At 34.1% G+C, this 15,665-nt stretch overlaps 1 protein-coding gene across 1 annotated transcript in view; it reads right to left on the bottom strand.

The window, feature by feature from the left end:
• Positions 1-1,620: 1,620 nt before the first annotated feature.
• LOC123655142 overlaps positions 1,621-15,665 on the bottom strand; it is a 37,364-nt gene continuing 23,319 nt past the window's right edge. The window contains exons 5-6 of the mRNA XM_045590977.1: positions 3,194-3,300; positions 1,621-2,025 (exon numbers count right to left, since the gene is read on the bottom strand). Coding sequence (XP_045446933.1) covers positions 1,903-2,025; positions 3,194-3,300 — 230 coding nt within the window. The 3' untranslated portion in view covers positions 1,621-1,902. The remainder of the gene's footprint in view (positions 2,026-3,193; positions 3,301-15,665) is intronic.

The following is a 15,665-nucleotide window of genomic DNA, read 5'->3' as shown; positions in this document are numbered from 1 at the left end:
GACATAGGCCTCCACAAGTTCACGCAAAAAATGCCTTGAACTCATGTGTTTTGCCCATAGTCACCACGCTGGGCAGACGGGTTGGTGACCGCAAGACCGCTGATTTTGTCGCACCGAAGACGCTGCTGCCTGTCTCCGGCCTGTATATGTCAAAGCCAGCAGTTGGATGGTTATCCTGCCATCGGTCGGCTTTTTAAGTTCCAAGGTGGTAGTGGAACTGTTTTATCCTTTAAACGCCTCTTACGACACCTACGGGAAGAGAGGGGGTGGCTATATTCTTACTGCCGTAACCACACAGCCACTTTTAATAGTAGTAAATAAACTCTTCGTATGTTTATGATATATCATCTTTATCACTGCTAGGAGTGTTAGGTAACCCCAATCTGTTAAACAATTAGTTTGCATAAATTTAATCTTCAATGTGAACATGGTATTGTACGTTTTTTTTAATTTTCTGTCTGACAAAGACTTAAGTACAACATTTAGGGTCCTTAAAAATTATCTAATACTACGACTAACGTTAATACATGCTAACATGTAATACATGTTTTTTTTTTAATTTGTGATTTTTATTTTTGGTGTTGACAATGATATAAATGTAAATTACATATTAAAATTTGGCTTTTACATATACACGTAAAATACTCCATAAATGAGTATAAGTGTTAGTGATATAATTAGTAATTTTAGTATTTAGATATGTTTGTGTAATTCGTTCTGAAGTCTGTATAAATATTTAGGATAGCAAAATCGCTCCGTTATTTTTTTCAAATAAATAAAATAATTCACATATTATATGATACGATTATGGTGAATGATACGGCTAATTAAAAATTACTTTACTCGTCTACACAATTACATCTACCAGAATAAATATCCCTGTGTATTTATGTAAAACCCAAAGTTTAACATAACATTACAGTAATTATTATGTTGTATAAATAAATATGTATATATAACTGCACTATAGCGATTTCCAGCATGCTCTTATTCTAAGATTTATTATTTTGTCCCAGTCGGATATGTGTCTTGTTGACAATAATCAGGTGAGGTTTAATGTTTTGGAAATTGATGGAAATAAGGGGAAAAAAAGGAACGAGATAGAAGGACGAGTACTTACATACTACAATATTACTAACTAGTTAACGTTTATCACATTATTAAACAATAAAGTCCAATCGGTAAAGTAGCGCAAAATAAACGAGTACTCGTCACACTACACGACGCTAGCAACACAATATGATTTTCCGACTTTCACCACTTTTCCTCACCGATGATTTATCTAAACAGTCAGCTCGAACTAAGGAAATTTGAAAAAGTAATTATTATTTTATTAAACATTCTTAATAATCTTAAAAAATATCTTTATTAGTACATGAAGTACGCCGATGGTATTAAAAACCTATCTCTTATGTTAGTTTTAGGAGAAAAAAAAAACATTTATTTTTATCTATTTTATCTATTATAATTTTCAAGCAATCAGACTAACAGTAAGTATGAAATCAATTTGACTGCATTCAGTTTACGATGCCTAATTAAAAAACTAAATGTGACTTGTATAGAATAAAGTAACAAAATACATGTGTATTATTAACTTAGGTTATCAAGATTTACATACATGATATTACGCTCAGACAGGTTCTCGGAATACTAAAAGCGGGCAAACATAGTGTTAGGGCTATGTGCATACTTCGTAAATTTTAATTTAAGAACGATAAAAAATATTTAAAATTTCCGCGATAAAGCTGACAAACATACGCTACACGGGCTATCCGTGTAATCTCAAAAGTGGCAATGGAATTTCAACCTGTATCCTCAGAGAGTCCGAGGACAACTCAGCTAGCGACGTCTCGACCGCGAGCGGTCGGTGAAGGAGGCCCTCATCTATTTGCGCACTCCACGCTAAGGGTCCACCTCGTGGCATACCTCCATGTAGTCAGGGTCGTGCATTATGTCCTTAATCATGTCTTTCAGCATCGTGTACCTCGGGAACATCGGATATATCTTCGAACTGACGTACTCCGACTATAAAGTTCAATTAGAAATTCATTAGGTAATTATTAAAAAAATATTGAAGTTTTTGTACTAACTTGTGCAAAATTAATAACCCGAGGCCTCGTTAAATATTAGTTTATTTTTTTATGTAAGTGATGTATCCACGGGCTTATTAATGCCCGTGGTTTTGTCATTCCATATTTTTTTTTAAATTAAAAAAAAAGTTAGAACGTAATGAATTAAAAGGTTTTTTACAAGCTTATCATGAGTTCTAAATCAACGTTCAAAAGCAGTAAGGTACGTTCTAGCTACATAATCACGTTAAGTGCTCAATGTAGTACATTATACTTTAGTCGCATAAACTACCTAAACCCCATTGCTCACTGCCATTGCTTAAAATAACACTTTTAAATATGTTTGTATAAGTTGTAGTAGTAAGTTAAAAACCTTTAATTTTTTTTTCAATCATTGAAGTTTCATTAATCATGAGCAGGCAGGGTTTCTTTGAAGTAAGGGCACATCAAGTAATATTCTGCTCAAAATTTAGAATACTTCGTCTGCGGCAGTAGGTACCTCAATCTTACAGAAGGTCACAGCTAACTATGTATTACTTACTCTCAAGCAGCATTGTGTTCCTGTAGTGAGTAAGGTGGTAAGAGCATCTTGGGAGAGTGAGGGGTAGGGTCGGCAATGCGTTTGCGATGCTTCTGGTGTTGCAGGCGTCTATAGGCTACGGTAATCACTTAGCTGTACGCTTGTTTGCCGTCATGTTCGTATAAAAATTTAATAATATTTTATAGAAGATACTAATAAAGATACGATGTATAACAGTAATTTTATAATACTGTGTATATATCTTATATTGATGATAAAAAGCAAAGCATTGGAGTTATGTAAATTGTACATATTTATACGTTGAAATGTTAATTTTACTGTATCTTAATAATATCCGTAGCCAAGAAGTGAAGTAAGAATTATCGAGATAATAAATAATGTGTTAAGTACATAATCGTGGCCATTATTTTACGTTATATTATAATGAACATTAGACAATAAAGACTTGTGTAGGCTGTGAGTGTAGAGTGCTATGTATTGTTTAAAGTGGCGGTATCAAAAAACTCTTATATTTTTGAGATGTCATACAATAAAGTTTCATATTTTTATTGAATTATAATTTTAACATTAACTTTACACTCACCTTAAGTTCTCTGATAAGATTCCGCAGGCCTGTATACTTCTTAAGTAAACGATATAAATCATTTGTCATCTGCGTATTTTCGGCCTCTATCTGAGATGTCGTCATGTCTGAAATTATCATCAAAAGGAATGTGAATTGAAAAATAAATCTCGATTTGATCACCCAATCTATTTCAGGGAAAATAATGTCGTAAGAAACTTAAGTTGTCGGAGTACAGTTTAGAAGCTTTGATTTAAATGACATTTCTTTATTAACAAAAATATAAAAGTAATAAATATTATTCATATAGGCATGAAAACAAAATCTAAAATATAAATAAAAAACAACTTTATTAAATAGGCTTCAAAAGCACTTTCAAATCTTCGATTTTTATAACGATATATACGGTCGATTTTTATAATTTAATTTTTAAATAATTAATAACCTTTAAAGTTTAAAGTGTAGAAAAGAATCGGTAAGAAACTTCGCTGTTACTCTTTTGAATATAATTATATTTACTCCGTTTTAGTACAAAATTAGTAATATCTTACATGAAATACAGCGTCACTAAGTCATGCATTTTAAACCGACTTCCAAAAAAGGAGGAGGTTCTCAATTCGACTGTATTTTTTTTTATGTATGTTACATCAGAACTTTTGACTGGGTGGAGCGATTTCGAAAAATTTTCTTTTAATCGAAAGGTAGTGTATGCCAATTGGTCCCATTTAAATTTATTTGAGATCTAACAACTACTTTTCGAGCTATATCTAATAATGCGTTTTTACTTGACGCTTTATTCGTCGGCCTACGTTGTATTATACCGCATAACTTTCTACTGGATGTACCGATTTTGATAATTCTTTTTTTGTTGGAAAGGAAATATCCCTAGTTTGGTATCATGATAAGGAAACCAGGATCTGATGATGGAATCCCAGAGAAATTGATAGAAATTCTTGAAAATCCGCAATAACTTTTTACTGGGTGTACCGATTTTGATAATTCTTTTTTTGTTGGAAAGAAGATATCCTTAGTTTAGTACCATGATAAGGAAACCAGGATCTGATAGTGGGTTCCCAGAGAAATCAAGGGAACTTCTTGAAAATCCGCAATAACTTTTTACTGGGTGTACCGATTTTAATAATTTTTAATTTAATCGAAAGCTGATGTTTGTCATGTGGTCACATATAAATTTTATTGAGATTTGATAACTACTTTTTGAGTAATCTTTGATAACGCGCAGTTACTTGAGTATTTTTTCGTCGATCTACGTTGTATTACTCGTCGATGTAATTGAAGTCGGTTTTTTTTCGTTTGCAAGCAAACACAATTATTATCAACTATTCGTATGTAATCCTGCACCGAATAATACGCTTTATTTATAAATTTCTTATTAATAATAACTTTAAATTTGTAGAGACAATTGCAAAATTGTTTTGTGGGATTTTATATACATGCGAATATCAAAACCCAGAAAGGAGACATTTACTTTACGCAGTCGGAAACTTGGGAGTTACTATTTAGTTATTCCTAGTCCATTATAACCGTAAATGCTTATTGAGTAATGTGGATTTAAATTAAATATTTATGTATTGTTTTCTAATGTTTACGCAAATCTCACTCATTTTATGAAACAACTTTTTCGGATTTATCGCGGTTTATTAATTTTTTAGATGCCCGACGTTTCAAATACTTTACAGCAACCATGGTCAGTCTAGTTCACTACCTAGAGAAGCATTCTGAATTTGTTCAGAGACAATTTAAATCATACAACTTATTAATGTCTAATTTTAAATAAAATTTATCCTTTTAATATTATAAACGCGAAAGTTTATATGTACGGATGTATGGATGTTTGTTCCTCTTTCACGCAAAAACTACCAAATGGATTTTAATGAAAGCTTACAATAATACAGCTTATACATTGGAATAACACGCTTCAGCCTTGTAATATCCCATTACTAGGCATAGGCCACTTTCCCCATATAGGAGAAGGATCAGAGCTTAATCCACCACGCTGCTCCACTGCGAGTTGGCGGATATATTCCCTACTATGAGTAACGATCGCTATCAGGTGTACATGATAACAACCGGGATCGAGGGCTTAACGTGCTCTCCGAGGCACGATGGGGAGACCCACAAGGACTGCACAAACACCCAGACCACGGCAAATACCTGTATGGCCAATACAAATGTTTGTCATGTGCTAGTACAAGCTGTACAAGTGTTTTTGTTACTAATTCAATTATTAACCTTTATTTTCATTTTATCAACCTCTTTGTTTTTTCGAGGTCGAAATAATTTTCTTATTTATGAATCTACATAGTTGAGTGTGTGTACTTTCACCAGTTAAGTGCTTAATCATCGTTTGGTGTTGGTGTTTTACATTGTTTTTACATCGTCACTGTGCTGATTTCTTGATGAATATTGGGAGATACCCTCATAATCATAATTATAAATTTCAATTACATAGAACATTATAAGCAACAAGTTTTTCGCTGATCGTTAACAATACAACGCTGGCGCAGCGGCTTGTATGACAGAATAAAAGAATTAATCAATCGATATAACCCGAGTTCCAATCCAAGTCTAACACTGAGACAATTTTTGTATGTTCAATTTAATCTTTGGTTTATTTGAAGTTTATTTGAAGTTATTGTAATTTTTAAAATGAAATACGCTTGTTGCAAATCAACGGCAGGGGACGCCACTGGCCGTATCAATTGTAAACAGTGTAAGCCTAAGCGCGCACTGGCGGCCTGGCCGCAGCGGCCGGGCCGCGGCGGCCAGCGAAATGTATGTACATCGTATCATAGAGCGCGCACTTGGCCGCGAGCGGCCAGCGACCGCCGCGGCCAACGAGATCATTGCGGCGTACCTGCGGCCAGCCGGCCGCCGCGGCCATCGAGATTCGAAGAATTGTACGATCGTGCGCTAGTGTGCGCGCACTGGTCGCCGCGGATAGATGTTTTACTCTTTACGGAGTGTTCAAATTATATCGTTATGGGCTATGGCTTGGGAGCGACGCTTGCGGCTGGTCGCGACACTCGCGGCCTGGTCGCAATACTGGCCGCTGTGGCCTGGCCGCCAGTGCGCGCTTAGCCTAAGGATACATATCATATTAAATGTTTATTTCCTTGTGATAGAAACAAACAATTGTCACCGGAGTATATGAGGGAATGGGCATGTCCTGTATGTGTGTCTGCACGCGATCGTTGCCTTAATTCAGATAATACCCCTGTACGTGGCTCAACCTCCGCGAGATCTCCCAGTGAGAATATAAACACAAAAAGAGGCGGTTCGACTGTGTTGAATCAGTCACCTGAGATAATGACGAGCGATTTTGATATATCCACTCAATTTGAGGGTATTAAGGAATTTATAGCCAGTGAAATGGCAAAGTGGAAAGTAGATTTAGAAGCGTCGATAAGCATTATGGTGTCAACACTTCTTCAACCAATTAAGGACGATATTACAAGTTTGAGGGAATCTGTGTCTTTTATCAATTCGAAGTATGATGAGTTTAATAATAAAGTCATTGGATTAGAAAAAGAATTAAAGTCCTTATCCCCACTGTCTATTGAACTGAATACTTTAAAGAAGAAAATTGATACTTTGGAAACTGAAAATAATAGCTGAGAGCAATGGTCACGTAGATCAAATATTGAAGTTTATGGTATACCTGAGAGGAAGAATGAAAACCTAATGGAGATTTTAAAAACAATCTCAGATCGTACTGGTTATCAATTAAATCCTTCTACAGATATTGATTTTGTTACCAGAGTTGCTCATAGTAAAAGCGAAAATCGGATTAGTAAACCTATAGTTATTAAGTTCCTGTCACGTTGGAAGAAGGATGACTTCTTGGCTTTAGCTAAAAGACTAAAACTCCAATGTAGTGATATTGGTTTTGCTGGTAATAGCTCTAATGTGTACTTTAAAGAACACCTGACACGTTCTAACAAAGCTCTTCTGCAGGAAGCTAAAAAGTTGGCCAAAGAGAAAAATTTTTCCTATGTTTGGATAAAGAATTGTACTATTAAGGTCCGACGTACAGATACCAGTCCAGTATTACATATATTAAGCAACAGCGATTTGAAAAAAATTGTGTGAATGTCGTTATACCTTACTCTGATTATTTTTTATTCTTTCATTATTATTTTTTATTTTTTTATTTTATATATATTCATTTTGTAAAAATAAATTTATTACTAATTGAATTGTCACCCTATTGTATAACTAATATTGTAGGTAGCGAGGACATCTTGACTTGTGATTGTTTTGTGTTTGCTAATTGCTTTGACTTTTCTGTTGTGTTTCTTGAGTTGCATTTGGATCGTCTTTATACTTTAGTATTACTGAACTGTGAATGTGTTTTCTACGGAAATGGATGATAATATCTCTATTTATTATCAGAATGTTCGTGGCTTACGTTCCAAAACCAATTTATTTTTTCGAAACCTACTTAAAACAGATTTTGGAATTATATGTCTGACAGAAACATGGCTACTGGAGGGCATTTTTAACGAGGAATTGTTTGACTCTCGATATTGTGTCTACAGATGCGATAGGGATTATAAGGTACGTGGTAACACTTTAGGTGGTGGTGTTTTAATAGCCGTCAGGCGGGACTTTTTTGTAGATTCTGTTACAGCTATACCTATTATCGGTGCAGTCGCTGAGGTTATCAAAGTGAAAATAAAACTTAGTCGTGAACGAAGATTGCATTTTTTTAAACATTTATACTTGTTATTTTCCTCATTGTCAGTTGCATTTTGAGGCACTGTGCGGGTGTTTCGAAATTATTTCAAATGACGTGATTAACTGCCCCGAAGAAGATTATTTTATAGCGGGTGATTTTAACATTTCCGTTGCTAAATGGTATTCTAATGACTCTGTTATGTGTTTGGATAATTCTAATTTAGATAACAATCTCGTCCATACATTATTTAATTTTCTAAGTTTTACAGGTCTGAATCAATATAATTGTATTCCAAATGTAAATCATAGGTATCTGGATTTAATTATTTGTAGCTGCCACTGTGTAACTTCTAAATCGATTTGTGCGCTTGTCCCCGAGGATAGCCATCATCCGGCAATAGAGGTATGTCTCAATGCTTTTAACCAACAAACCCTTTCTTCTAAATCAAGGACTGTGCGACTATATCGTGCCGTTGATTACAATATTGTCAACGGGATTATTGATAATATTAATTGGTATGAGTTACTGTCGGGCCTCGATATCGATACGTCTGTTACTGTCTTTTATCAAACCATTAATGAAATCATATCCGAATGGGTTCCCGTTAGGGTCGTGGCAGATGGTAGACATTATCCGTGTTGGTATTCGAGCGCTTTAATTAAAATTGTTAGGGAAAAACTCAAATATCACAGAAAGTGGAAAATCTACGGACGGATTAGTGATTATGATACTTTCAGATTATTAAGGGATAGACAAAAAAGGGCACAAGTATACTGCTATGATACTTATATAAATAACTCAGAAGAAAAAATATTACGACACAGTAAACATTTTTGGTCATTCGTAAAGTCTAAAAAAAGCTGTAATGAATTACCTGGCACGATGTTTTTGGATCATTTGTCTGCGTCAAATGGTATAGAGATTAGTTCTCTTTTCAACAATTATTTTAAATCAGTCTTTCGATCTAATACGCCCAACACGGATTACGATGTAAATAACTTTAACACGTCTCAAAATTGTCATGATAGTGTTTCAATTGGAACTGTCGATATATCGCGTGGGATTGTATCAAGATATTTAAGGAAACTTGACGTTAATAAGGGTTGTGGCCCTGACCTTATACCTCCATATTTTCTAAAAATGTGTAGTGACAGTCTTGCGCTTCCAATATCTCTGCTTTTTGATAAGTCCCTGAAAACCGGAGTTATGCCGCTGTTATGGAAACAGTCATTTGTGGTGCCCGTTTTTAAGTCTGGTAATAAACATAATATTCAGAATTACAGACCTATTTCTAAATTGTGTGTTATCGCTAAATTATTTGAAAAAATTATATATGACAGCATTTTTCCAATTTTTAGGCCTATAATTATTGAACAGCAACACGGTTTTATGAATAAAAAATCTACAGAGTCTAATTTGAATGAATTTTTACACCGAATATTGTCTCATATGGATAGTGGTTGTCAGGTTGACGTCGTGTATACCGACTTCTCAAAAGCATTTGATAAAATTTCGCATTATTTATTCATTCGTAGGCTTATAGAAGTTGGTATACATGGCGATCTCCTACGTTGGATGACTTCGTATCTTAGGGAGCGGAGTCAGGCTGTGACAGTTAAAGGCTTTTGCTCATCTTTTGTACCCGTTACCTCAGGTGTGCCTCAGGGTTCTCATCTCGGCCCTCTACTTTTTAATCTATTCATAAATAACATAAATAAGGTATTTAAGAACTCGGAAATATTATTATATGCTGACGACATGAAAATTTTTAAGCCAATTAATACACCTACTGATTGTGCATTGTTGCAGGATGATTTGAACCGTTTATTTGATTACTGTCAGTGCAATGGTCTTATCTTGAACATCGAAAAATGCAATGTCATTACTTTTTCGCGTAAACGTAATACAGTGGAGTACAATTACTGTTTTAACAATGAACCAATCAAGAGGGTTACTGAGGTGAGAGACCTGGGAGTGTACCTTGACCGTAAACTTTTATTTAACTGTCATATTGACTACATTGTTGTCAGGGCGTTTCGAATGCTGGGGTTTATTCTTAGGATTGGAAAAGATTTTCGTAACAGTGCCACACTCTTTACTTTGTACAATGCCTACGTTCGCTCAGTTCTCGAATATGCTTCAACTGTGTGGAACCCAATATACAATGTATACATTGATAGAATTGAGAATGTTCAAAAGAAATTTAGCAAACATATTAGTTTTAAAACTAACTACCTGTTCGCGAAGCCATCCGCTCTGATCTCTTTAAAGGACCGTCGAATGGTTAGGGACGAGCATTTGCTTTATAAAATACTAACCGGTTATGTTGATACCCCTTATCTTTTGAGTAATATTAGTTTGAGATGTCCTCGTTTACAAGCTCGTAAAAAATTACAAATTTTTGTACCTGTAATTAGAACGAAATATGCTCGGAATATTTTTCTTTATCGTGCATGCAACTCTCATGACAATGTGTTTGGTGACATTGACATGTTTAATGTTAACTTAAATAGATTTAAATCTATCACGATGAATGTCATTTCTCGAAAATATTTTAATTTTAATTAATAATTTTAATTGTAATCTTAATATCTGATTTTGTTAGAATTCTGTCACTTTTTTTTTGTTGTCATTTTTTTTTTGTTTTCAATCATATTTTATTGGCATTTTAATTTGGTATAAGAAAATATATATCTAAATTTAGACCCTTAGAGTTGAAATTAGTATGCCTTTTTTTATTAATGTACTAATTGCTATTATTTGTGCTATTATTATGTGAAGACTTAACTGGAAAATGTATGTCATTTAAATTTTATTTTTAATGTATATCAAACTGTATGGCTTCCTAATAAAAATAAAATAAAAATAAAATAAAATAAAATGTGCGGGGATCGAACCCACAACTGCCGGTGTGACCGTTGCGCCAACGCGCTGTCATTGGACAACATTTAAATAATACATAGGCTATAATTTTCAAAGATAGTGTGTGAATTGTCCAAAATATAACGATAATTGTCAAGTAAGTCGGAAAAAAATCTGCCATCTGCAAGCTATTCTGGCGTACGCTGCAAAAACTGTAGAGCTTACACGTATACATATAATGCATAAGAGAAATGTTTATCTTAATTAGTCCTACAAAAAAGTGTGCGACAGCATATATCTATCTTTTATAAGTAAGCCATTATCGCAAAAACAGTGAACCATAAATACAATAAAAATTTATAATATTTTTTATGTCACAGAATAAATTTTGATGAATTTTGGTATAACGATAGATATTGAGAAAATAATAAGCTACACGAAGTTCTTACTAATCCTGCGCAGACGAAGTCGCGGGTACCAGCTAGTCATACATATGATTGCAATGCGTTATTTTAATGTTACCTAATGAAATCTTTTATTTTTAAATATTACAACAAATAAGTTTTAAAATTATAATTTATTGTCTAGTTTGTTGAGTACGTCACAATACGTCATGAGTCCCGAAAAGATCCCGTGACGTTCCCAACATATTGACGATAACGCTGGGTTTTAATGTGTATTCTGGTACATCGGTTTTGTGCCAGCGAGTCCCGCTTACTCAGTTGGGTTTTCGGGACGCATGCGTATAAGCATTTCACGACTAAAACCCCAGATGTTTAGGTAGATCCCAAAACCTATTTCAAACACTTGCTCCCAATTTAATATGATACATTCTGCTAAATTTAATGCTCATAAATTTATGAAACTATTGTTAATACGATTTTTTACGACGAATTTTATAATATATATACAACGAAAACACTTTTTACAGAACTCTTACTGATAGTGTAGGACGAAAATAGCAATTACGAATTGTTAGAAGAATATTACTTGTGGTGAGTTCTGGTCAGCGTGCAAGGCTAAGCATAGCTACTTTGAAAAATAAATGTAAAGCAAGAAAATCAAAAGGTTAATTTGAACTTTATTGTATGCAAAACATTTAGTAACATCTAAATATATAACGAGAACTTTAGTAATTTACGATAGTGATCCAAACACTTTGTGTCTGGTATGGAATGACATCATTTCTATATTACATTGTGTACACGAGTCTACTAATCAATTCAACTACAATCTACATTGATTTTATTTGAAACAGGCAAAGACATTTTTTTGCAAAAAATAGTGTATCTTTTATTGAAGAAATTCTCTTATTTTTTTATATTTTTGAAAGGATGATTGCCGTAAAAATTAATAAGTTGAAGATTTAATCACAAATTAATCCAAAATTTGTATCTGCATCACTGATTTTGAAGTTTTTTTGCTCATAATTTATATTCGAACAAATAAAATTATACAAATGTACATCTGACAGTTTCTGGTTGCTTTATTAACATTAATGATGTTTTGTTTCAACGAATCATCATAAATGTTAATAAAGACCTGAGGCTGAAAACCTGAAAATGTTGTAAAGATGATTGTTTGACGTATGTATAATGAGAACTTATGAGGAAATCGTGTGTTAGAGTGTCATCGGTAATTAAATAAGAAACGACCAAATGAAATCAAATTTTATCACTAGTTTATACTCGTTGAAAGCGTTGTTCTAGATTAGAATGTTTAAACGTCCTTTCAAAAACTGGCCGTACCTATATGTTAACAGAGATATTTTCTTACAGTATTATATAAATTAATTTCAAATTGACTGGTAAAAATTATTAAAAATAAGCATTAAATTTGTTAACCTAGCTAATGTTTAAAACTTTTGAAACTAAATTAAGTTACGCTTTCGATTTTGTACTTATATTGACTTCACAGGGAGTTATTGTGAGGGACAAAAACAAAAGATCCTCGAAATTGTGCTGATTTGGAGTATAATTAGGAAGACATCTCCTGTCAACTTGTTCATGACGCGCTTGGGGAATTCCTATGTCAACAGACGTCTAAACGAATTGGATTTCAGCCAACTATTATTTATAGGTTAGTTTTTAAATTGCCAATGATCGTAAATTAAGAATGACTCGTAGTGAATACTAGGAAATGTTTTAAAAAGATAAGCAAATTCATTATGTTATATTTTCAAATAATAAAAAAAAAAAAAAAATTAAAGATATATCAATGATGATCCACCTATTGGTATATGGTCACCACTAATTATAAATATGTAGATACGTTTGGTATTTCAATTTTTTAGATTTTTATACAATTATCAAAAATGGCATGCGTGCCATTAAATATTGTTTAATGAAGTCTTTATTTCATAAAGCTAGGTCTGGTACTTTTGAAGATATTGAAGATTTTCTACCGACCCTTTTTGTTTGCGGTCCAGTGTAGTAGGTACGAATTATATTACAATAGGGTTTTGTTTGTGGGTGTCGTAAGAGGCGACTAAGGGATAACAAGGTTCCACAACCATCTTGGAACTTAAGAAGCCGACCGATGGCGGGATAACCATCCAACTGCTGGCTTTGAAATACACAGGCCGAAGACGGGCAGCAGCGTCTTCGGTGCGACAAAGCCAGTACTGCGGTCACCAACCCGCCTGCCCAGCGTGGTGACTATGGGCAAAACACACGAGTTCACTTTATTTTTGGCGTGAACTTGTGGAGGCCTATGTCCAGCAGTGGATTGTATAGGCTGTAATGATGATGATGATGATGATGAGGGATTTGTTTTCGGTACACGAGTGTAAACTGTTTGATAATACCCTTTTCTTACAGGTACACCATATAATTTACATAGTACGAACGTAGTAACGTATATACAGGTTACTTATTGTTGTCATTACAAAAAGTCTTATTATTATTGCAGTATAAATTTTGTAGTATTTTAAAGAACAGTATTATTTTAAAAAACGACAAAATTATTAAAGTACTAGCTGTGCCCGCGGCTTCGCCCGCGTTGAAATCAGTTTGTCACAAAGTTTTTCCGGCAAACTTCCAGTGAAACTCTCATCTCATCAAAAGCGGCTTAGCCGTTCCGTAAACCTTCCTCTTACAGCCCTCTCTCCATTGGTGAAACCGCATGAAAATCTGTTCAGTAGATTTTGAGGGAATCGATCACATACGCTTTTGGGGACTTTGTTTTATAATACACTAACTGTTGCCCGCGACTATTAAGATGCTTAACGCAAATTATTTTTTTATTTCAGTCACTTGAAATGCTTATCGCTCTGAGTAACTTTTTCAAAGGCACAATTTAGAATAATTTAATAGTTATTTTCATAAAACCTCTATACACCACATTTTTAGTTTTATTTTCAGGCTGCAGTATAAATAACCTATCAGGCGAACTTATAGCTGCTGTATATGTTTCATACAAACTATCAACCCCAATTAAACCCCCTTAGCGGTGGAATATCGCAAAATCCATTCTTAGCGTACGTCTACTAACTATAATCTACCTCTCTGCCATATTTCACCTTTGTCCATCCGGTCAATGATCTTTCTCTTTTATATATATAGATTGCGATGTATTATTTGGACACTTTCTCACATTCACAGAGCATACATATTAAATTTCAAGTCTCTTACCTTAATAACATAGGCCTTTCATACAAATTTCCAACCCCCGTTTTGTCCCATTAAGGGGCAAGTTTCGTAAAATCCGTTCTCGGCGGATGTTTACGCCCTATAAGGAACCTATCTGCAAAATTTTAAGTTTGTAGCTGTTATAGTTTCGGAGATTTCGTGATGAGTGAGTCAACCTACCATACCCCGTTTTAACCCCAAAAGGGAGTTGATTTCTAAAGATATATTATTTGAACACCTTCGCACCATCTAAAAACCATACATTTTAAATTTCAAGTCTCTTAATTCAAAAACATAGGACTTTCATACAAATTTCCAACCCCCGTTTTATCCCATTAAGGGGCAAGTTTCGTAAAATCCGTTCTCGGCGGATGTTTAAGCCCTATAAAGAATCTATTTGCCAAATTTCAAGTTTTTAGCTATTATAGTTTCAGAGATTTCGTGATGCGTGAGTCAACCTACCACCCCCCGTTTTAACCCCAAAAGGGAGTTGATTTCTAAAGATAAATTATTTGGGACACCTTTGCACCATCTATAAAGCATACATTTTAAATTTCAAGTCTCTTACTTCTAAAACATAGGACTTTCATACAAACTTTCAACCACCGTTTTACCCCTTTAGGGGTCGATTTTCGTAAAATCCATTCTTAACAGTAGTTTACGCCCTATAAGGAGTCTACCTGCTAAATTTCAAGTTTGCAGGTGTTATAGTTTCGGAGATTTCGTGATCAGTGAGTCAACCTACGATCCCCCGTTTTAACCCCAAAAAGGAGTTGATTTCTAAAGATACATTATTTGGACGCCTTTTTACCATCTATAGAGCTTACATTTTAAATTTCAAGCCTCTTACTTCAAAAACATAGAACTTTCATACAAACTTCCAACCCCCGTTTTACCCCCTTAGGGGTCGAGTTTCGTAAAATCCGTTCTTAGCGGATGCCTACGTCTTATAAGGAGCCTACCTGCCAAATTTCAAGTTTGTAGGTGTTATAGTTTCGGAGATTTCGTGATGAGTGAGTGACCTTTCGCTTTTATATATATTATAGATTATAGATTATAAATTACCAGGGTATTGCTAGTTATAACCATTTATTACGAGTTTGATATTAAATTATGGAAAACTAGACGTCCCTCAAAATTCCACAAGCTTTTTAATATTTTCAGATACAAATAAATGAAATTGGAGTGTCTGTTTGTAATATAATAAAAATTAAAATAACCGCTTTTTACTAAATGATGTATACACGGTACATATACCAAAAATTTTTTTTTAAATTTTTGTGTCTGTCTGTCTATCTGTCTG

The sequence above is a fragment of the Melitaea cinxia genome, chromosome 7 (assembly GCF_905220565.1).
Source record: "Melitaea cinxia chromosome 7, ilMelCinx1.1, whole genome shotgun sequence".
NCBI classification, from domain to species: domain Eukaryota; kingdom Metazoa; phylum Arthropoda; class Insecta; order Lepidoptera; family Nymphalidae; genus Melitaea; species Melitaea cinxia.
This window is presented reverse-complemented; position numbering and strand designations above follow the sequence as displayed.